Genomic DNA, 24,276 nt, shown 5'->3' on the forward strand with positions numbered 1-24,276 from the left:
AATTCTCAACATTTCTGGAGAAAATTTACAAAATAATCAATTACATTATGAATTATTCAGCAGTAAATATTTTCAGTCAATAAAACAATTCTGAAAAGTTCCATCACAATTTCCCCAAAGCTCGAGGAGACAGAAATTTCTGGTGAAAATCACCAAAAACCCAACAAGTTCATTAATAAACAGCAAATACTTTCATTTGAGAAGACGAGATAAACGACCAATTGTGACCAAAAAACTAAAATCTAAATCCAAATAAACCAAATTTAATATCATAACCGGGTCGCGACGGCCAATCAGTGACCTGCGGAGCCCGACGACATCGGCACAGAGCGCTGTGTGTGTGTGTGTGTGTGTGTGTGTGTGTGCGCGCGCGCTGTAGATGTGACAGTGATCTCTGATCAGTATTCACCACTGGCAACAGATCTCAGAGGCTTCCTCCTCTGAGCACAGCCATCTGGGCAGAGGAGAAACACACACACACAAATTATTATACAGTACCACACACACACACACACACACACACACACACACACCAGCACTGAGATGCCACCAAAAAAAGTCCAACCTAGACACATGAAGACAGTCACATGCACAAGTGTGTTTAGACACAAAAAGGAAATAACAGTAACACACACTCACAGCGATGGGGTCACACATATTGTCTGTAAACACACTCCCTGTAATTATACACACAATTCTTTCTGACTACACCGCTTGCCTGTAGAGACACCTCGCAATTATGTTGATGTGTCAACACGAACACCCATCATGCACCTCAAGGAACACGGAATGAAGAAGACCACACGTTCATTACAATTACAGCTCAATAACGCGCACACACACATAAAACACACACACATAAAACACACACACACACAAACACACACACATAAAACACACACACACACACACACAAAACACGCACAAACACACAAAACACACTCGTATCTGAATAATTGAACCCATGAAATACACAAACACGCCGACCGTCGTGGTCAACGAGTGAGGACAACACTTCCTGTCAGTTAGTCAGATCTTCATCATCATCATCTTCATCACGTCTATTCAACACTGATTATTACAACTACCACCACTGCAGTACTACAATGAAGTACAACTACCACCACTGCAGTACTACAATGAAGTACCACTACCACCACTGCAGTACTACAATGAAGTACCACTACCACCACTGCAGTACTGTGATGAAGTACAACTACCACCACTGCAGTACTACAATGAAGTACAACTACTACCACTGCAGTACTGTGAAGTACAACTACCACCACTGCAGTACTACAATGAAGTACAACTACTACCACTGCAGTACTGTGATGAAGTACAACTACCACCACTGCAGTACTACAATGAAGTACAACTACTACCACTGCAGTACTGTGAAGTACAACTACCACCACTGCAGTACTGCGATGAAGTACAACTACCACCACTGCAGTACTGCGATGAAGTACAACTACCACCACTGCAGTACTGTGATGAAGTACAACTACTACCACTGCAGTACTGTGAAGTACAACTACTACCACTGCAGTACTGTGAAGTACAACTACCACCACTGCAGTACTGCGATGAAGTACAACTACCACCACTGCAGTACTGCGATGAAGTACAACTACCAGGACTGCAGTACTACAATGAAGTACAACTACCACCACTGCAGTACTGCGATGAAGTACAACTACCACCACTGCAGTACTGCGATGAAGTACAACTACCACCACTGCAGTACTGTGATGAAGTACAACTACCACCACTGCAGTACTGCGATGAAGTACAACTACCAGGACTGCAGTACTACAATGAAGTACAACTACCACCACTGCAGTACTGCGATGAAGTACAACTACCACCACTGCAGTACTACGATGAAGTACAACTACCACCACTGCAGTACTGTGATGAAGTACCACTACCACCACTGCAGTACTACAATGAAGTACAACTACCACCACTGCAGTACTGTGATGAAGTACCACTACCACCACTGCAGTACTGTGATGAAGTACCACTACCACCACTGCAGTACTACGATGAAGTACCACTACCACCACTGCAGTACTGTGATGAAGTAGTGCAGACTCCTCCCACTCGGCTCCTGCGGCGTCTCGACTGATTGTCAGCTGACGAGGGGGCGTGACCCAGGCCTGTCATCAGGCGATTAATCAATGAGCCGATTGGAAACTCGTCCGATAATCACATGAGAATAAGAAGTAATTTCCCTCCAGTTTTAACAACATGTTACATACTTTCAACTTTTAGGGGAAAAATCAAACTAAATTATTCTTTTCATGATATTTTATTTGATGATGAATAAACTAGATAAATAAAGATTCATATTAAAATGTATCATTATTCACATTACATGCATTAGTAGGAGCTCCAGCGCATTCCCTCATTTAAAACATATCTCGTATTTCTTCATTCCAATCGGAAGAACCCAGCGTTGTTCACATGTTCACGCTCTCTGAGCTCAAGGATTTGGGCTCATTTGAGGAACGGCTCCATATTCTTGTTTTTCCTGCACGACCTCCGTGTGGAGGGACGGAAACACACCGACGGCCCGAGTGTGCGGCCTGATGTCTTCGGGAGGAGGCTCATTAATTGTTTTTTTATTGACATAATTGAGCAGGAGGGATTCCGTATTTCTCTTTCTATCGCTCCTCCAATCAGAAGATGCTGTGAGCATTCATAAAGAGATCACTTTGGCTATTAAATGTTCCCCAACTCAGGCTTTGAATTATATATGACCTTCAGAGCCGCCGGATACAGAAATGAAACCGCGTGAAGGTGATTCCGACTCGCAGTCTGAGGAAAACGCCCCTTAATCAAAGGTGCGCTTAAGGGAACGACTTAAGGGAACGTGGTCAAACGTGCAACATATGAGCAAGCAAAGTCACCTGAGATGAAAGAATATTTCCCACAAACGTGCATCGATTGAGAAGACGTCTCCTCTTCTTTTCGAACCCGATGTGCTGCGTCTGTGAAGAACAACCTGCGGATCGTAAATCCAGATATTAATCCGGGTCCTTGACACTTTGTGCTAATGTGCTTTTGTTCGCACCGCTGGATGCGCAGCTTTGTTTGTGGCGGCAGATTACACGGAGGAATGAGACGAGGTGAAAGTGGCGCAGGAGAAGCTGATGTTCGCTGAACGTTTGATCCACTTTACTTCTCATCCCAGCAGAGGTCATTTCTTCAGCGCGCTCAAAACACAATGCTTTTAGTGAAGAAATAAAGCAGGTTGGCGTAGAGTCCCTGAGGTCAGATTAAGCCGTGCACGTAATCCCGCGCACGCAGGCGAACGCCGCGCGTTTCCTCCCCACGCCGCCACGTGCAAACGTGCTCAGAAAATCCCCCAAACTGTCTCGATGGTCCTCCCTCGCCTTTGGTCGTGGCCTGCATGCGTGTAATTAGCCGTCACGTTAAGCCCCCCCACACGCACACACACACACGCACGCGCACACACGCATGCTCACTGTGCAGGTTACAGTTCCTCTTTATTAGTGCGTTTGTGTTGCAGTGCCAGCCTGGAACAGCTTGTACTTTCTCCTTTGAGTTTAATTTTTAATTTCAAATCAACAAATTGTGCTGTACACACACACACACACACACACACACGCGCGCAGTGATTATTGCACGATGTGTGAAGATGCTCGTGTCGATGAATTCCCAAACCGTTGTGAAGTTCCTCTTTTGCGCGCCTGAGCTGGAATACCAACATATGCTGGATGGAGTGGGGCGATATGTATGTGCAGACACACACACACACACACACACACACACACACACACACACACACACACACATCTCATCATGTCTAACCCGCAAAATTAATCAAAGACTGCGTGTGTGTGTGTGTGTGTGCGTGTGTGTGTGTGTGTGTGTGCGTGTGTGTGTGTGTGTGTGCGTGTGTGTGTGTGTGTGTGTGCGTGTGTGTGTGTGTGTGTGCGTGTGCGTGTGCGTGTGCTGCTCTCTGTCTAATGTCTATTTAGCTCACATGTCCCCTCTGGTCTCTGTCCATCAGATGTGTGTTTTTTGCCGTCTTCCCTCACGTTGAGGTGCGATGTCCTGTTCGTCCTTGTTGCCCGTCGTCATGGCGCCCGTGCGCGTCCTCGCCGTGCGTACTCCTCGCTCTCATGTGTGTATCCGCCCCGAGTGACGTTGGAGGGCAGAAGGAGCTCACCCGCTGTGGAGACAAAGACCGTCTCAGGTGGAGGACTAGAGGAGGCAAGCGAGGGCTTGAGCCCCCCCCCCACCTCCCCCCTCACTCCCCCCCCCCTCCATGTTAAGCAGCAACATACACGGAAATTTGATTAAAATGGCCGTAAAATGTTTAATGTGATCTCATTTGAAAGGTCACATCCTCGTGCATGTCACTCGTTTCCACATACGGTCCGAATATGCCCAATATACCCCTCACGTGGGAGGGGGGGGGTTACGGGTGGGAGGGGGGGCAGTAGAAGGCCGGGTGGAGGTGAACAGCGGAGCAGGAGGTGGTGGCCTGGGTTGAATCCAGCCAGAGGACGAGGGGAATGTGGAAGCAATTAGCAGGAATCCCCCAACACCTCCCCCCCTCCTCCCCCCTCCTCCCCCCAACTCCCCCCTCGATGAAATGCGAGGCAGCCAATTTCTCTGAGCGTTTGGCTTGTGTGTGTGTGTGTTGTGTCTTTGCCTGGTTGGTTCACTATGAACACACACACACACACAGAGCATCAGCCCATATGGGACTGTGTGAGAAATAAGGGGGGGGATATGGGGGGACACAAACGTCTCCCATTGGACAGCAGGTCCAGATGAAGGACTCTGAGGACGCTGATTACTGATCATCGGTTGCGTCGTTATTCTGAATGCCGTCTGATAACGATGGTCAGTGAGTGGCGGTGTCGATCCATGCGCACACACACACACACACACACACACACACACACACGCTCCAGTCCACCTGCTCGCCAGGCATCCTCAGCGTCAGACAGCGGCCCGGGGACGCCGCCCGTCGCGCCCCGGCCCGCCTTAAGCGGCGGAAGCTACACGCGCTTTTGCCGTCTTTGAGTTTGTGTTGTTTTTGTGGAGGATTCGCTCCTCCGTGTCAATAAGACGAGCGAAGGACGCACATCGGTTTCTGCCCGTGTGACTCATTCCACTTCCAAGGTTTTCGTGCATCAGACAAAGTGGCCTCAGCTCCTCGTCCACGCTCGTCCTGTTCACGAGGAGCTCAGTTGGCAGAACGAAATGGGGAGAAATGGCCGTCGGTTGAGGTCGTCGTCGTCTCTGCTTTTGTCCTGCGGGCGACGGAACAAAGATAATCGATTATTTGCAGTGAACCAGCGGGAAGTGGAGGATGTTTAGCGATTTTCTGTACTTCTTTACTACATTCATTTGGAGCATGTCTGCTCCGTACAAAGGATCAGTTCATCATTCAGAACATGTCTGACCTTCTCAAATGGGTTTGGCTCGGAGAAAGTGTCCTCGAAATAAGTTTAACTTCTTCGTGTGATGTTGATTGCTCCAGTTTGAACAGTAAATGTTGCACCTCTGGGAAGGTGAGATTTTATCGACCGCTGGATTCTGAAATTGATCCGTCTGTGTCTCAGTTTCCAGCTGCTGTCGTCCAAGAATGGAGCCTTTAAATGACGTCATTAGTATGACTGAGCTTTGTTGTTGCCTTGTTGTGAGGGAATATTGATAACAAAGGTCACTGATTTAGCACCAATTATCAAGTATGGCGAACGAGACTCACAACCAGTATTTGTATTTATTCATCCTTTGCAGGACGGCCTCATAATGCTTATTGTTCATTGTTTTTCACTCAATAGGATGTCAATGAAAACAGACTTCTGGGGAAGTTTATTATATTGGAGACATGAATCACAGTTCTTCTGGCCACGATGGCGTTCGTATCGTCCTGGGCGGCGTTCAGCACTCGGCTTCAAAGGAAGCGGATCTCAGCGGACGCGGTGAGGGACCGCGAAGGACTCGTCCTGGCGGAGCCGCGAGCGGCTGCAGCGAGACGCTCAGGCTCAGCAATCCGCACCGTCCGCCTCCAGATTGGAGAGGCCCCACCTAGTGGGTCACCAGCAGGCCGTTATGTGGATGTCCCCCCCCCCACACCCCAATGCGAGGGGGCTACAGTCGTAACGAAGACGATCGGAGACGTCCAGTTAAGTAGCTGCAGTGAAGCAAGAGTCCTCTCCGATCCAAACCTCATGTGCTGGCGTTGAAGTTGCAGAACCTCCAGAGAGAATGTCTTCAGCCTGGTTTGGACCGGAGATTAGGTAACGCTGAGGCGGCAGGCCGACTGAAGTTCTTAAAAATTGGAGACCGTGGAGGCCGTGGAGACCGTGGAGACCATGGAGCCTCCTCAGCGACCACGGCTCCAGAGGGGACCGAGGCCTCGTAGATCCCCCGACGGACGCCGCGGGGACATTGATCTCTTCACTTCAGACTCCCAGCCTCACGTCTCCATTACATTCCAGGGCTTTGTCCCTCCTGGGGGGCCGGGGGGGCATCTGCGATAGTCCAGCACGCACCGGGGAAGGGAGGTTGGTTTGGTTCGTGTGCACGCCAGAGGGCGAATACCTCCTGCTGCCTGGGGTCATTTGAATAACCACCAAAACCAGCGTTTCTAAGGCGACGTCTGTCCTCCAATGACGCCGCTCGTAGGACGCATGAGGATTTTTCTCTGATCGTCCTCGGCTCAATATAGTCACTTTCTCCTGCCTCCGTCCCCGGGACAGACCGCTCGTTTTGTCTGTCCCTTCCTCTCAACGCATTTGTGCACAAACGTCAATCTGGATTCTGTTTGCTCGAAGTTCACTGTGAGTCCAGAATTCACATCATAATTATGTCAATTTCAACGACATTTCCTGTAATAACGCTCGTGAGAGGGAAACTTACTGCTCCATAGTAGTGTTTGCTGGTGTGCATACATACATAAATATATTTATACCTCTCTAAACTTCTGGCTTTCAAGGGGATTAGAGGGGATGGCCTTTGTTTGCCAGCTGATTCTGTGTCTCTGCAGAAAACGTGCAGCAGCATCGAGCTTCTGGTCATCGAAACTTAAGTTTCACCCACCAGCCTTTGTGCCCCGAGTTGACACACGAAGTCGACCGAATATGCTTTTCACCTCCTTCTGACCCATCGACCCTTTTAGCCCTTCAGAGCGAAACGTCTCCCGAGAGCGCAGCTGAGCGGCGTTGTTCATCTCACGACTTCCTCGTGCAGCGTGAAAAGCATATTGGAGAGACGTCGATCAGCTGACTCGCTGCGTCCCTCCGGCTGAAGACCTACGACGGCAGCGAGCAGCCGTCGGCCATCTTTTAAAAAGCCATTTTGTTTTTTCGCTGCAGATCGCTGGTAGCAGGCGGCGGTTTGTGTTTAACGAGAAGTGAGTTCGTCATGTCGGGTGATGAGCGCAGCAGATGCGGCCTTGCTTGTGGTTTTGTGACACGAGAACTCGGCTGATTGACAGATATTTACACACACACACACACACACACAGTTCTAACCAGTTCCGACTTCCTTCCTGCAAGTAGAAAGCTTCCTCTTTTCTGCAGAAGGTTATCACACATCTCTCTTTGATTCTCTGTTCTTTTTCTCAGTTAGGTTGAATCCTAAAAATCAATAAGGATCCGATAACCGATTATGAATAAATATCTTCAAGAGGGGTTTAATCCTCACCTCAGGAACACGTCCAACACAGACCAAGCAGAAACTTTGTCCTCTTTGCAGGTCGTATCGGGACGCGTGCGTGTATTCAGAGAGCTTTCGTGTTTACACGAAACACGCCAGCCAGAAGCCGTTCGGGAGCAGAGTCGAGGTCTTCGTTGGTCACCGATTAAACGCTGGATGCAACAGCAGCTAGAGAACCGCGCCAGAACGCGTTGCTAACGGCAACACCGACAACCCGGCCCGGAATACAGCATCAAAACAAAAGCATCGCGCGCCTTTTAAACAAGAGAGAGGGAAGCGCCCGAGGGCGAGCAAGCGGCGCCGCGGGGCTCCCGCGCTGTTTGCACATACTTAAAATGAGGTAATGGGCGGGCATTACCCGATGTGGTGGTGGGGGGGCAGTAGCCATGTGAGCCAACAGGCTCCGCCCCCAACAGCGTTTGTGTCTGCCCTACGTTCAGCTTTCAAGAACAAGAACACGATACGGCCGTGACGTAGAGAGATAATCACGTGGTTCATTCGTACGGCGAATCACTAAACCCGTGTTCATGCAAACAAACTGAAATACACGCACAGGAAAAAGCACCAAAAAGCACTTGACAGCAAAAAAATGCCTGGTCAGCAAAAATAAATTAGTTTGCAATCTGCACAAACCAGATGTAATTTTCTGTTCTGTCCCTCACATTATTATTCATCATCTCATTTGGCTCCAGAATGAATGAATGATTTGATAAATATGCAGCCAACATGTTCTCACCAAACCTAAAGTTCTATTTTAATTTCATAGGAACGATCTTTTATTCTAAGATAGTAAAACCTAAAACCAAAGGCAGTTCATCGATTCATTGATATTTAAGTTGATGGTAAAATATGAGATTAACAAAAGACTTAAATCATAATCCTCAACAATTCAAAATGGACTTGAGGTCCATTTTGAAACAATCAATAAATGATTCGATGACCTCAACGCGCTCGGCTGAAAGAAGAAGAAGAAGAAGCATCGGTATGACCTTGAAACGTGTCAAGGTCATACGTGTCATCACGAGCCTCTATGACGTCATCGTGGCTCGTGCACTTGTGTTTGTCAGAATGTGTTCAACGCACACACACACACACACACACACGTATATCTACATGTATCGATCTTTATATTTATTATTATGTACGCATCTGTTCTTTAACCTTAATCTGGATCGTCTAGTATTACTTTGTGCTCCGCTCCCTCACTGCAGGTGTCCCCGTACCTTTTCTAGATTTCTGTATTTCTCAATTTGCACAATTCAAATGACGCTGAATGAAATGTGATTGCACGGCCGACCCGTTAATGCCTTCTAATGAGCGCGTCTCCACGAGGACCATCGGAGCGTGAAGTGTGTCGAGGTCTCTAATCAGCTGTCTGACGGTGGCATGAGGGCGCAGCCCATGCGGCCGACGCACCGACCGGCCTCCTCGCCTTCCCGCTGCACTTTTCATCGATCTGGACACGAATAAATGAGTGCGAAAGAAAAGAGACAGAGACAGATTATGAATACTGAAGATTACAGCTTTTATGTAAGCGTCCTTTTTACCTTTCCTCTTAATAACAATGATGATAATCCCGTTGGTCAAAGCCGCGGCTCGGACACCGGAGACTTTTCATTTAATCAGGCTTTATTCACACGTGACATGAATGATATTACTGTTGATTTGATTTTGATCCTTCGTTGATCAGTGATTGGCACATTTGTAGATAATAGAATGCGTTTCAGTCGAAGCCTCGTGGCTCGTGGATGTTTGGCGTTGGGAGCGTGAGAGGACGCAGCGCTCAGCTCTCTCACAGACCGCGTCGTCTCCAGTGGATCACGTTTTTCCACAAACTTAATTTATTATTTATTATAATGAATTTATCTTAGGAATTCTATGGCCTATTTTACAAAGCCAGATGAGGTTTAATTAGTGGATTTAATTCCTGTTTACTCAATTATAAATACTGCTGGATACTGTTGAGTTGCTGCATGCAGATTGGAACCAATCCTGCAGCACCTTAAGCTCTGATTCCCTCCCCTGACCAGCAGGGGGCGACTCCTCTGGTCCTATAGAAGTCTACGGGAAAATGACTCTAAACATTGTAACCACGAGTTTATGCTCTCGTATTCTTTAATACAGCATGATGTTCATTTAGTAAATTATAAAGTTAAATAGAGCAGAGTCTGCTTTAGGGGCGGGGCTACCTTGTGATTGACACGTCCCTAAAGCTTCTTCTGCACTTGTGGTGAGCTTCTTTGTCATGTCTGATTATAAATAACTTTAAATAACTTCAGTTTTTGGACTCTACAAAACGGGCAATTTGAACACGTCATCTTCAATATTGTGTCATTTTGGAGACTAAACGACATCTTGAAGATAATTGGCAGATTAATTAAAATATCAGCCCTTTTAAAATGGTGTGAATACAAGTTAGATTTTTGTCTCGTCTCCCACTCGACGAGACAGAAAATAGTCATTCACAGGCCGAACAAAACCAGTCGCACAAACTAAAAAATGGTCTGGCTCAGTGGTTCATTAAACTCTTGATGTATTTAACCTTGTGCTGCTGCGGCAGTTAAGTTCCTGCGACTGTGGAAATGTTACGGCCAGTTGAAATAAACAAGGATTTACTCGTATATTTAGAGGTGAGACTGGCGAGTAAAACAGGCATCGCGTTGTGTGTGTCTGAAAGGGGGTTTATTGATGATGATAACGGTATTACCTTCATGTCAGCTGAGGTGTGTGTGTGTGTGTCGGGGGGGAGAATGTGAGGCGGACCCGAACACACGCTGATGCCAAAAGTGAGCGGGGCTGTTTTGTTTGTGGAGCCGTACATGTAGAAATGACCATTGTGCCCATTCCGCTCTGAGGGATTGTTCAATGCAGCTCAGAGACGTGATCGACCCGTGTGCATCGCGTAGGAGGGGGGGGGGGGGGGGTTATGTGACTGACATCACAAGGAGAAATGTTCACATGGCGGTTCAGACCTGCTGATTTGGATATTTGAAGAAGTCGAGAGAAAAAGAGAGAGAGAGAGAGAGAGAGAGAGGGGTTTGTAGGTTTGGTTTTCATCAAATGAAAGACAGTGACCCCGGCAGGTGTTCATTTGTTAGAAATAACGCCGGTGTAAACACAAATTTAAAAAAAAATGACAACTTAACATTGAGTGAACTGAACACAACTTGATGCAAAATGCAAATCTGCATTTTGCATCAAGGTAGTTGTTGTGCAGATAAATAGATCCCCAGTTCTTGTTCTTCGTGCATCATTTTGTATAATCAAAATCGCATCGTACTCCTTTTGCACGCTTGTCACACGGAAGACTCCTTGCGGGAGGAGAGAGGTCTTCACGTCCGTCTTCTATATCGGAATTTAATCCAGGTTTGTTGTGTGCATCATTGAGGGACGTACTCTATGAAGCCCCCCCCCCCCTCCCCGTGTCTCCGTGTCCGCCTCGTCTCTCTGAGCCATCGGCGTTTGCCTTGACGTTCTTCACCAGATTAGCTTTAATTCCTAAACGAGGACGTCCACCTCTTTTCTCCGCTTCCAAACGCTGTCAAAACCGGGCCAGGACCCTCACAGCGGGACCCCCCCCTCTGAACCCCAGGCAAAAATGTAAAACGCCACGGGCAAAGCGTCAGCTAAACGACCTGTAATGTGATGAAGTGATGAGAGGGCGGGGGGCGTGGCCTGTGGCCTGGATGCTGCCGATGCTCTTCTGTTCGCCTCCTGGTGGAACTGCTCGCTCGCCCACTTTGAGCTCGCTCTTACTGGCGGCGCCTTCGACAGCTCGGGCCTCATTAGGAGGAAACGTTTGAAGCAGTATTTGTTGTTGTTGAACGGCTCACTTTGCTTCTGAATGTCGTCGTGGCGACAGGTTGAGCAGGTACACACCTGCAACCGATCCCGCTTCGGACGCCGTTAATCAGATTAACGGATTAATCAGCAGCCGTTGTTGTACACAAATGATCAATCGAGTGTTTTTTTGTTTTTTGTACGGGTCAAAACAGCATTTCAAATAAATCCTTCCTCGGCCATCGCGTGATTTTAATGAGCGGCGCGGCTGCTTCAGTGGATCTGAAATGTATATTTGTCTTAATCTCCCGCGCTGTGACCTTTTCCCCAGTGAATGTTAATCTGCCGGTTACACGGCCTTCATTTACAAAAGGGATTCAAATCAAATCCCACGCATTTAATTGGGCCGCTGAAAAGTGGGCGGGGCTGGAATGAAGCGGTTGCTCACTGACACTAAAAGCTGCAGATTGATTTACTAAATAAATGTTGTTGTGTTATTGGTTTATATTAGTTAGATTAGTGTTTGGTTTCACATGAAGAAAACATATGAATAAAAATACAAACGGATTTTATTGGAAAACTTTTCGTATATTGCTGATAATAGCCGGACAAAATGCGCAAAGATCTCATTTTTTTTCTAGACATTTTGTTTTTTTCTCCCCAAACAAAAATGATTATTTTTTTTAAGTCATGTTGAAGTTAATGGTTTTGTTCGAGCCCTTCGGTTGTGTGAGGAGGACGTTGTCCTTTAGTGTCGTCGGCGCGTCTAATGTGTCATCAGGCGACGTCTTCTCGATGCTCATCAGGGAGCAGATACTCGATGCTAAATTGAGTGGATGAATTAACTGTTGTGAAGTACTTCCTGGACCCGTGATGTGCTTCCATTTAAATACTCTCGATCTCGAGCATTATCACTAAGCGAACAAGGATAATGACCCGTCTCTCGTAGCAACAATCAGTGTGTGTAATAACGATAGTAACTCTCGTGTGAACGAGGACGGCCCCCTGCAGAGCGCCTCACCTCAGTGACCCTGTGTGTCTCCTGCAGAGGCTCCTCCCTCCGGCATGTCCAAGAACGGCTACTTCTTTCAAGAAATGGGTGAGTGTGAGCCAATCGTCTTTATTTCACTATTAATGTCATTTTAATTCTTTTGAGTACTTACATACATTTATTTGTTTTATCATTTCATCTATTTGTCATCCGAGTTTACATCTGTTCTTTGTTTGCGTTGTGCTCTTGTTAAGTTTCCTGCTGTTCTGTGGGGTTTTATAAATGCTGTGCTGTGAAATCACTTTGTCTGCTCAGTTTACGAAGCGTGAGTTGAATTCAGAGGTTTACACACGCACACCGTTTGGCGCTTTGCTTTAGTTCTAATGAATCACATTCAAATGTTCCATCGGGAATCGACCAACACACCTGAAAGGTCAACACGGCCACGCTGAGCGTTTCAGTGCTGATCACATCTTTGCGTTTCGGAAAAAGACAAAATATTGTACATGAATTCCAACCGGATTGTGCAAAACGTTGCGTCTCCTGACTCGGGGAAGACGTGTGAATGAAGGCGTGTGATGTTCCATGGAGGGTGGGCGGAGTCTCCTGCTTGTTGCTCCGTACAGTATTGAAAGACGTCTTATAGATTCCCGCTGCATCCGGATATAAATAATAAACGTTGCTGATAACGGCGGTTTTTATCCCCTCCGAGCCGCCGAGAGGCGCCCAATTAGTACGTGCAGCACAGGAACGAGGCTGCGTCGGGTCCCTCCCCGTCTCCCCCGTCTCCCCACAGGCAATTATGTCCTCCGCGCCGCGGCCCCTCACCGCCCGCCGTTTTTCAGCCAACGTTCTGTCCAAAGAGTTAAACGCAGTCCCGTCGCTGTGGGCGAGGAAGCGTCATCGGCCGTCGGTTCGTTAGCGAAGGTCCGCCGGCGATCAAAGTGCGGCGAGCGGGTGGATGTTTGTTTCCCGCGGTGCATTGTGGGAGCGATCCTGTGACCCCCGCGGCCTTCTGGGTCGTTACGCTCTCTAGTCGCGTCCGAGTGGCATCGCCCTCCGTCAGACAGAAGCAGCCGCACTAAACATATTTAGTTTAAATATGTTTGTTTGTGTGAAGAATTTACTGTAAATGCTTTTTTTAGGACATAATTGAGGGATCTGTTCTTCTGAGCAACCAGTTGAACTGGAAACGACTTCAGTTCCTTGATAGATGATGTCAGACAGTTAGTGAGTCGGATTGTGGGACTTCAAACTGACCCAAAGTCACACAAATCCACCCGGAGACGAAGCGTCAGGACAGAAACCCACGTTTGCTCTGAGATCTTTCCTCAAATAAGATTTTGCTGCTTCGCCATCCACAGAAATGAGAACTGCCTGACTGAGGATTCTCATGACAATCACTAAATCAGAAAGTCCCCGATGAAAACGCCTCCACGGAGCCGGCGGTAAACGCTCCACATGTCGCTGCGACGTGGAAGTGGAAGCGCCGTCCGGCTCTCAAGGTGATTTGAAAGTCGAGGCGTCTGAGGCGCGGTTCAAATAATGTCGAGTGCTGAGGGACGATTCCCGACGCGAGACGAACCCAACCGGCTGAAACTGGGCCGTCGTCACGGTTACGGTCGGCAGATAAAGAGCACCGCGATCGTCCCGAGCGCCTGGATGATATTTGGGAGCCCGCTCGTTAATGTGGGTTTGGATTTGAGTGGCTGCTCTGAGGGGGGAGGATGGAGGGGGAGGGGGGGAGGGAGGGGGGAGAAGGAGCGGGATGAGTCATACAAACAGGCTCCGGTCTCGGAGCTGTGATGCTTCCCACCAAACCAAATCCCCGTCCATTACCGACCCGTCTAGCTGCTGAGTCACCACCCGTCGGCCTCCTCATCCAAGCCGGCGCCCGAGCCGCTCGGGGTTTTCACGTCCTCGCGCTTCATGCATCGGAGCAGGTGCCTTTCATTCACATTCAGGTGTTGCTTCAGGGGACCAGACGGCATGTCTGTGGACACACGAGACACATCAAGATGCGTATCCTCAGAGGACCACAGGAAACCATTTTGACGATTCATCAATAATGAAAACGAGTGTAAATGTGTTTCTAAAAAAACTTGCTGTCGTTAAATTGTTTTTTAACCCTCAGCCTCGCTGCATTACATTAGAAAGGTGACGCTTCAGGTGACACTAAAACAATATTTGCCTCTAAATCAGACGCTTCATTGACTCTCAGATAAGAAAAGCAACATTTCTTCCACAGAAATAATATTTTTTTTCCTTTTCAGCCCAAATCTGTAATGGGATTTATTTCTTATCATGTTGTTATTGTACATTTTTATATTCTAGAAATACTTTATACTTTATACGTTTTGTAAATACACGAGCGTAATTTGTCCCGCGGGTCGAGCCGTCTGCTGAAAGGTTCCCGTGGCGAGGGGGGGGGGGGGGGGGGGGGGTTTCAGGAGGTGACCCTGTGCCGTTGTGTCCCCAGAGCAGCGGGAGGTGGAGCAGGAGGAGGGCAGCGAGGCCCGAGAGGAGGGACAGGACTCGCCGATCGCCTGCGGAGATGACATCCACCTCTACGACAACCAGCTCAGCCCCGGGCCAGGTCAGTGCGCCGCTCGCTTTCCGCTTCGCCCCCTTCGCACGTGTCCCCCCCCCCCCCCCCGCTCCTTTTTGGAGACGTTATTACATCACGGCACGAGGCAGCCGGCGTGTCCGCGGTGGCGCCCGAGGCGGCGGCAAGAAGTAAGAAAGAAAAAAACAACTTTGAGGTGATTTCCGCGGAGGTCTTCTGGAGTCCATCCAGATCCCCCACGGCAGCTGTGGACCTGACAGACGGCTCCTCGGCTGCAGGTGCTGATGATTTTCCTTTTCTTTTTTTTGGACTTCACCACTAGAAACCACCCCACCGTGAGTCAACGGGTGACCGTTGCCGCGGCAACAGCCACGGGTTCACCACAGGGGGAAACGGTCGCTCCCGCTGAATGTGACGGGTGACCATGTCACTCGGGCCTCGTTCGTGCTCGAGCCGGCACGGAGATGAGACGCCGAAACCAAATGATTAGACCGCAGGTACAACAACTCCATCTGGAGTTGTGTTCGGCCCTGAGGATGAGCCGCTGCACATGGATGAAGGGGCGAGGGGACAATGATAAACTAATTACAACTCATTCATAAAGATGATTTTTGTGTTTATAATTCTTATTCAAATCTTCAATCCAACGCTGCCTAAAATGGCACAATACCCGTCCTGCCATCAGCCCGTCTGACTGGTCTCTGCTCAGGACGGGTTCCTATTTGAGTATTCAGCCTAGATGGACTCAACGATGAACTGATCAGGATTTGGAGGCCGAAGGTCAAGGTCACTGTGGCCCCCACATGCTTTAATGATGCACCTAAACTCAAGGATAAAAGGATCAAGTGGTCCAAGGTCACCGTGACCTCTAAGCAGAGATTTTAATCCTCATTCTGACCTTTGAAGTCCGTCAAACAGTCGTTCTGGTCTCTGCAGCTGGACATCAGACCCTCCACTCCGATGAGACCACGAAACAACAAAAGCCTTAGAACGCAGGAGGCCTCAGGGGTCACTGACCCGAGCCTCGTCGGCTGCTTCTAATTGGTCACAAATGATCCTGGTCCTGTTTTTATTGTTCCACATCAGCAGGCCACGGTGGAATACGTCCACCGCATCAAATCAATTTAAGACTCAGGACTTTTAATCACATCCTGTTGGGCTAAACGCTCAGTGGTGTGGAAAAGCAAACAGCTCAGTGAGTACATCCGAGCCAGAGACAGCGGCTCCCATCAGAATCTCATTTAAAAAAAACATCTGTCTGTTGTAATTAATTCACGTGTTTCCGCGTGTTTACTCGTCTTCGTGAGAACGTGCTCATGCTTTGGAAGCCTTCACAGCGCCGCGCTGCTGCCAGCAGGGCTTCAGTCGTGACCTTTACGACGTCGTGCCTGTTGGATGGACGTTAATGGCAACGTTTTAAACATGCGTTTCGTTACGGAAGACAACATTTGGGTTATTTCAAGAGAATTTTGTTTCTTTATTAATGTCCAAAACACAAGGTCAGACTGTCAGTGCAGCAGATTTATTTTAGTTTTTCCACCAGAATGCCGTTTTCATCCAAAGGGTTCACCTTTGAATAATTCTTTTTACTATTTTTTTACAATTTTGCATCGTCAAACGTTTATACATACCTACGAAAAATAGCCCTGAAATAGAAAAAGAAAGAAGGAACATTCATATTATGTGGTTCATTTCCATTGTATTTTTTGATTTTTAATTCATGAGCAGCAACCAAAACAATTCATGCCTATTTTAACATATATGCAGATTTCGCCCGAAGTCTTCCAAAACTTTGGTTAATTTAAAGGATATTTGAAAAATCGTGTCGTAGCTCTAGCAGCTGAGATTTGTGCTTAGCGCTAGTTAGCGCGCGCTAACTACGGCTGAGTCGTGCTGCTGTTATCTCTTTACATTTTGTACTTTCCGTATCTGCGAGTCGGCGAAACATTCTGCTCCGGTTTTCGTGGCGTTTGTGGCATCAGGCGACGATAAAACGAAGGGATTGATGGCCGGTGCGTGTTGAAGATTAGAATGGAAGCAAACGGCGTCAGCCGGTACAAACGCGTTGCTCGTTGTCCGCGTGGCGCGATCTTATCCATTCTTCCCTCTTCAGAGAACGTTATCGCGAAGCCGTCGAACGCTCTCCAGGAATAGAATTGATTGTGTGATTATGTATCTGCCAGCGCCGGGCTCACTTCCATTTCACTTCAATCAACTTGGCCCAACGCGGAGGTGGAAAAGTCCCGAGGAATGACCAGCGTCTGGCTCACTGGAATCTCACCAAGGTCAAACCTTGACCTCTGGCTGGCTCATGGTCGCTGTTTACCAGAATGTCACGATGAAATAAAGGCACCGGTTTCAGTCACCGGCACACGATCCCAGGATTTAAAGTCCCCTCATTCTGCAGTAAATGAAGTGCGAAAGGTTGAGTGATTCGTTTGAGACGACTGTTTCATCCTGACTTGACGAAATAAAACAACCACGTCGAATGTAGAAGACACAGTTTTGAGGTGGGAAATTTATTCACAGTATCATGACAGTGAAAAAAAATAACAACCTGCGGTGATTCAATTTCCATTTTTTTTTTTATTTCTTTCTACTCCACCAAACCAATTATTTCCATATTTCATAACACATCGATGAAAAGAATATTCGGCTTCGGCCAGAAGGAGCACTTGAGATTTCTTCCCATCACGCAGTAACTCCGGCATTCTCAGTCACCACCTCGCGACCCCCCCGCGACCCCCGCGGCCGACCGGCGATAATCAACAGCTGTCGAGCTGCACTGATCCAATGAAGTCACATTTCAACGCTCGCTAATCCCCGAGCGGCGAAATGCTCCCGGATTACTTTAAGGAGGAGGCCGCTGGAAGGCGGCGATCGTCGCATATGAACACATGAATATCTCCTCGCAGGCTGCAGCCTGACGGCAATTAGAGCCGTGAGGCTTTGATGAGGCCAATCCGCGACACGTGCAACCCCCCCCCCCTCATCTCCATGGAGGTGGTGTCTCCTTCTCTGTGCACCGCCTGCAGGGTTTTATGATGGCCGAGGTGTATTCGACCCCCCCCCGCCCTCACACATGTCCACTTGTGGCTGCGTTATCGATATGGCGACACTCCGGTGTTTTCCCTGGCGGCTTATTGGCTTGTTAAAAGGGATTTTCTTTCTCCGGCGCGGCTGAGGGGGGGAGTTAGGGGGGGCTGGGGGGGGCCGCGGATTGATTTGCGGACGGGGCCGACAGCGAGCATCACGCGGAGCAGAGGAGGAAAGCCCGTGGTAACCCAACAACGCCCCCCCACCTCCCCGCAGTAAACGTCGATAGCGGCGTTATGTAACGTTTGGTGAGTCTGCTGCTGCAGGGACTGAATCCTGCAAACCTCTTTGTTCAGCGATGTCGCTCTGACACAAAAGCCCCCCGTCCCCCCGTCCTTCCCTCCTTGTAGGATCCAGGCTTCTTGTACTTTATCTGCGCGCTCGCCTCCCTCCACAGACGCGTGTATCAAAACCTTAGCAGCCTCGCCACGTTTCCACGACTTGGAGAAGAGACGAAGGTTCCTCGGGCTTCTTCTCTTCTCTCGGCTGGTTGTTTTTGGGATGCGTCTTTGTTTTATTAGAACATGTGTGAGAATGCAAATACAGAACTCGAGGCACAGCTCAGCATTCGGCTCGGAACATTTAATGCTTGTGCACCGTTTCATAAACTGAAGACAACGGAGCGTCGACGTCATGTCGTTCCCCGTCTCCGTCTCGCCTCATTTCCTGCCCCCCCCCCCCATCGATTAAAGACATTGGGCCTCAGTTTAAGGGCCCTGAGGTCGCTTCTAGACTGTTGGGTCACAATGAGGACGAGGCTGAAAACGTGAGGGAACAAGGTTTATTTCTCTCCCCAAAAAAATTCACCAATGACGTATTTTCTGCTGAAATATCAGATATGTTGATATCGTCTGTTACATCTTTGTACGTCCGAGCACATATTGATTGACGAGGACGGCTGTCACGTCATCGGCTAACTCCTTGTTTCCTCCCTCCTCAGACGCCGACGACTCTGGCTGCGTGTTGCTGAACACATCACGGCGGGTAAGCATAAATATTCACCCAATATATTACATATTCATATTTAGAAAAGATAAAGTAGCACAGAGCTGATAATGAGTCCAGACATCTTAATTGATCTATAGAGGAAATTTGACTTCAGATACGAGATTTAAACTCTCAAATCTGGTAGGATGAATTATGGAAATAAGAACAAGTTATTTTAATGACTTGTTCTAGCAGGCATCTACTTCCGGTCTTTATTTATTTATTGGATGTCGGAGCCTTGAAGGTAAAGGGGGTCCAGTTAGTGGTGTCATTTCTTTTGAGTCATTTGAAGTCATCAAGTTGGCCCCCGGAGAGTCCTAAACACACCAGGCGCTGATCTCATTGATCCCACACGTTGGGTTTGGTTGAGCTTTTATTTCGACAGCGCGGTCCGTTCGGTGCGTCACAGACGCACGGCGCGAAGGGATCCAAAACCGCCGTAAACCCCGCCTCCCCACTGGACAAACCCCCCCCAGCTGGCGTCCGGTAGCGTCGGGCTTTTGTCCTCGTGAGCACCGGGGACAAAGGGACTCTGCGGTAGTCAATGCTATTCACCGCCTCCGGCTCCGATGGGCGCCGACGGAGCCACGAAACCCAGATGGGCCGCGCTGAAATAAATACGATGAATTAGATCAATCGGGATTAAGGGGCGATTATCATAATTCATAACGCACAACCAGACACCACGTGGTCGCGTTGCCTCACCGACCACCGACACACACTTTGGAGGATTGATATCCTTCATTAAATATGTGGTTGACCGAGAGCACGATGTGGTCGCTGCAAACCCGGCCAGACGTTCCATGTGCCGTGTTCCTCACAACAGCTTGCCGGCTTCTTCTCTAATACCCTAATCCGCCCGTTCTGCTCGCTGGTGCTCTCCCAATGTTTTTTTTGTTGTTGTTGTTTTGTTTTTTCTTAACCTTCCGTCCTCCAATTTAGTCGTGGGCTTTATTGCTTTGCTGTGGTCCGTATTTAGAATTCATTTCGAGATGGTTCCGTCTGCACTCTGGTTTTAAAGATTTCCCCCGATGCTCACGCAGTGTGGCCGGCAGCACTGTGCACGGCCCAGGAACACTTCTTGAAATAACACAGAGTCATTTTTTAAGCAATTTACACCTTTTTTTTTTTTTGAAAGACTTGACCCGAAGCAGAACCGAAGCCCGAACCTGACACATCGGCACAAACAAGTGGAACGTATTAATAGAGCTCGGTGCACACGTAGCTTGTAGACACGGACCGATCTGAGAGCAGGAAAAGAACAGCGGGGAACGCACTCTTCTGCACAACTTCTGTCAATCTCCGGATCAATGAGACGGAGCACCGGCGGGTGTCCGGGCTCTTAATCGAGCCGCGTTCCTCTCCCGGCCCATTCGTCCGTCTCTCTGGGGATCCTCAGACACCGCTGGTGAAATCTTGATGAGCTTTCGGGGGGGGGAGCATCTGTTTTGTGTGCTGCTATTTAAAAAACGTGACGGTGTGAGGCTCCGAGCCGGGGGGACACTTTAAGGTCACGGCTTTGGGGCTCTTTCACACCCAATCTGTGAGTGGCTTGTTATATAAATACTTCTTTTTCTGGCTGTGCCCATGTGGTCCTGTGGATTCACCTTCTCTAAACCTGCTGGATCGCACGACATAAGTTTGTGTCAAAAAAGCACAATATCTGGCCCCTGATGCTGCGTCCACTTATGGAATTTGTTCATCGGATCGGGAAGAAATCCTCTTACAGGACTGAAAGGTTTTTATGCCCTCAATTGAATTAGTTTATGGACATCCTGATTCTAGTTATGGTCAACCAATTTAGGCTTAAAATAAGGCTTTATTGAAATTCTAAAAAACAGTTAAGACTGTTTTTTATTTTTGTATTCAACCTTCGGGATACAAATCTCTTCAGCAATGCGGATCTGGTCAAGAAGGAAGAAACAAAAAGGCACATTGTTGCAAATACAGTTTATGGTTAACCATAAAAAATGAGTTAGCTTCTCAGGCAGTCTTCATTTCCCAAACTCTTCATTAGAGACATCACGGCCTTATTAACTCTTTAGCATGCGGGGAGTATTAAAAAGTCTTAATAGTCCAAACCAAAGAAACATTCAAACAACAAAATAATGTTCATCCCTCAGGCCCAATTCTGCAGAAATAGATAGCAGAAGCATTTTGACGTCCTATTTCCTATTTCTCTTCCACGCAGTATGTGAAGCTGATGAACTTCGAGGAGGAGATCCGGGCTCACCGGGACCTGGACGGCTTCCTGGGGAGGGCCACCATCCTGCTGGACGAGACCGCCGCCTCCCTGGACGACGTCCTCAAGAGGATGCTGCACCACGTGGGCCAGGACAGCAACTCCTCCGAGCCCAGCTGCAACTTCGAGGAGGTGATGAGCTTGCTCTTCACCGACGCGGGAGCCCAGGAGGTCAACGGTAAGCGGCGAGAATCGCCAGCGTGCACGTGTCAAACAGGCCTGGAAGCATCTGACTTCTGCACATGCATCGACACCTGCACCCCCCCCCCCCCCAAAATAAATAGCTTCACCTGCGGCTCGGGAGCAGAGTTGTCAGAGTGACTCGAGAACAGTTCAAGAAGCTTTCGAGGCCCAAAGCCGCCACCCACCCCCTCCCCCCTAAGCTTCTCTCGGGCCGGACACAAATAGAGGCGGCTTGTGCCGAAACATGTGCAGACATCAAAGGTTCCCCCGGAGGACGTCCCCGCGGTCACCTGACACGTTACGGCTCGAGAGAAGCATGACGACGCGGCGGATAATCACAACTCAACTGGTAGTTCAACATTTATTTAGAAGAGAAGAAAATGTATCGATTCAACAAAGCAGGTTTTCAACTTTTTCTTGTTCACAAATTTCTTAAATGAGTTAAATAATTTAAGGGCAAAAACTTTTTTATTAAACGCCAATTTAGTTTATTTTAAGGTAAAGTTCTTTTATTTCTGCACTGGTAAATTGATTGAATTGTTAGATGCTATTCTATTGCTATTTGACTTCATGTTTTATTTCAGACTACAAAAAAGAAAAAAATTAGGTGTTTTACTTTTTATTTTAGTAGTTTTATTTGTAATTTATTACTTGAAGGCTCATTTTCATATTTAGAAATAACACTTCAGACAATGATAGTCTTAACGTTAGTATCCAACGGGGGAAGTCTCATGGGGATTTATACTTCATTAATATTTTATTTTGTCCTGTGGTGTCTGAATCTCTGAAGGTCGTTGTCTGTGATATAAATCTCTTCTGCAGCTCCTACATTACATTACATCACAATACATAACATGACATTACATTACATCGCAATACATCACATTACATACAATACATTACATCACATTACATACAATACATCACATTACATCACAATATATAGCATGACATCACATTACATACAATACATCACATTACATAGCAATACATTACATTACATCACATTACACCACATCACATTACATCACAATACATTACATCACATCATCACAATACATTACATCACATCATCACAATACATTACATTACATCACATTATACCACATTACATCACATCATCACAATACATTACATCACATCATCACAATACATTACATTACATCACAATACATTACATCACATCACATTATACCACATTACATTATACCACATCACAATACCTCACAATACACCACATTACATCACAATACATTACATTGCATCACATCACATTACATTATATTACATTACTTTTCTTCAGCCACCAACCCTTCGTGTTCCATCTCTGCTCTGAAGCTTCTTACAAAGGGGTTTGTTCATGTGATTAATAGAGCGTTTTATTATGCTGATATCCGTTTGTTAGGTATAAGCCGGATCCTATGATCCGCTCCTTTTGGCAGAGCAGCAAAGCCTCTCGGTTCGAGGCGATGCTCCTCGGCTCATTGGAGCAGCAGAAATCCGCCATTGTCGAAGCCTCGCTCTCCTCCTGATCTGCGCCCGACGCCGCATTGGCAAAAGTAATTATTTATTTCTCCCTGCTAACCTCGCACAGAATTGAAGAAAATCCTAATTTGGCCTGTTGAATGTCGAAGGCTTAAAGATGAAGACGGTAGAGGGGGGGTGCTGCCCCCCTGTGAGGGCGCAGGGAGCTAACGGCTGGTCTGGCGGCGTTGATGGTCGGTCAGAGGTGGGCGGCGAAGATCTGGCGGATCGGCGAGGTGATAATTGACTTCTGTCATCGATCACTCACTTGAGACTCTCTGCAAGCCACTCGACTGCCCCCCCCCCCCCCCCCCCCGAACACGCCACTCACAGGCGGCAGAAGAGCGCTCGTCTCTGTCGTCTCTGTGGCTGTCGGGACAAAAAAAAAAAGACACTTCCTGCGCCGGTCGGAACGTCTGGAGATCAATCGGACCACTCAGGAGTTTTCTAAAAATACAGGAAAATAATTGTATTAGTGATTGGAGCCATCTTGGATTACGGTCATCGCCATCTTGGCTCTTTGCGACCAATGAATAGAAGTCAAGACAGCGGAGGACGGCTTTAGCAGTGACCTGTCAATCAACGCAGCCCTGCCCTGAATCATCCCCTGCTTTGTGGTCTGTCCATCATTGACCAAATAAAAAGTATTGTTTTAAGAGTACCGTAAAGTTTTAAGAGTACCGGGGAGGTTTCTACTAAGACAAAAGACGAGTTGCCACCTGACAAGTACTAGTACCAGTACTCGCTGCTGTACCTTAAACGTAAGAACTTGTACTAGTCTGAGTGGTATCGGTACATCCCTACAGTCAGCACATGCGCACGCTCATCAAAGTTATTAATTGACTCACAAAAACAAGGTCAGGGTTTGTGCAGAAACCGGAGTTGTCACTCTGGGGAAATGCATGAGCTGCAGCAAAAGGGGAATAGAGAATTCGTGGATAATTAAGCGCACAGAGGATGATGTAACAATTCCACGACTATGCAGCAAACATGGACGACAAAGGGTTGCAGCTTGAAACAGGCAGCTTTTAAATAATATCTCCAAGGCGTGTTGCAGGGTGGTAACTTACAGAATAAGCAGATTCTGAGTACGGCACGATATCACGATGGACGTCTCTTATTCAATCAGTTTGTGATTTCAATCACCTGCGATTCTTTTAATTGTGTGATTGAAAAGAAACGCTTCTAAAGACG

General features: G+C 47.7%; 1 protein-coding gene and 1 long non-coding RNA gene across 4 annotated transcripts in view; one reads left to right on the top strand and one right to left on the bottom strand.

The window, feature by feature from the left end:
• slc4a11 (solute carrier family 4 member 11) overlaps positions 1-24,276 on the top strand; it is a 50,665-nt gene that overhangs the window by 3,003 nt on the left and 23,386 nt on the right. For 2 of the 3 annotated variants that reach the window (XM_078089317.1, XM_040198780.2), the window contains exons 2-5: positions 12,542-12,592; positions 14,964-15,080; positions 19,087-19,130; positions 21,325-21,553. In XM_078089317.1, the coding sequence (XP_077945443.1) occupies positions 12,542-12,592; positions 14,964-15,080; positions 19,087-19,130; positions 21,325-21,553 (441 nt within the window). The remainder of the gene's footprint in view (positions 1-12,541; positions 12,593-14,963; positions 15,081-19,086; positions 19,131-21,324; positions 21,554-24,276) is intronic. The other variant, XM_078089318.1, reaches the window with a different exon arrangement.
• Positions 3,500-8,041, bottom strand: LOC120832491 (uncharacterized). The gene is made up of 3 exons (XR_013452752.1): positions 7,702-8,041; positions 4,948-5,300; positions 3,500-4,207 (listed from the first exon to the last, which is right to left on the bottom strand). It is a non-coding gene; the product is annotated as an uncharacterized LOC120832491 (long non-coding RNA).

Source organism: Gasterosteus aculeatus, chromosome 15 (genome assembly GCF_964276395.1).
Source record: "Gasterosteus aculeatus chromosome 15, fGasAcu3.hap1.1, whole genome shotgun sequence".
NCBI lineage: Eukaryota > Metazoa > Chordata > Actinopteri > Perciformes > Gasterosteidae > Gasterosteus > Gasterosteus aculeatus.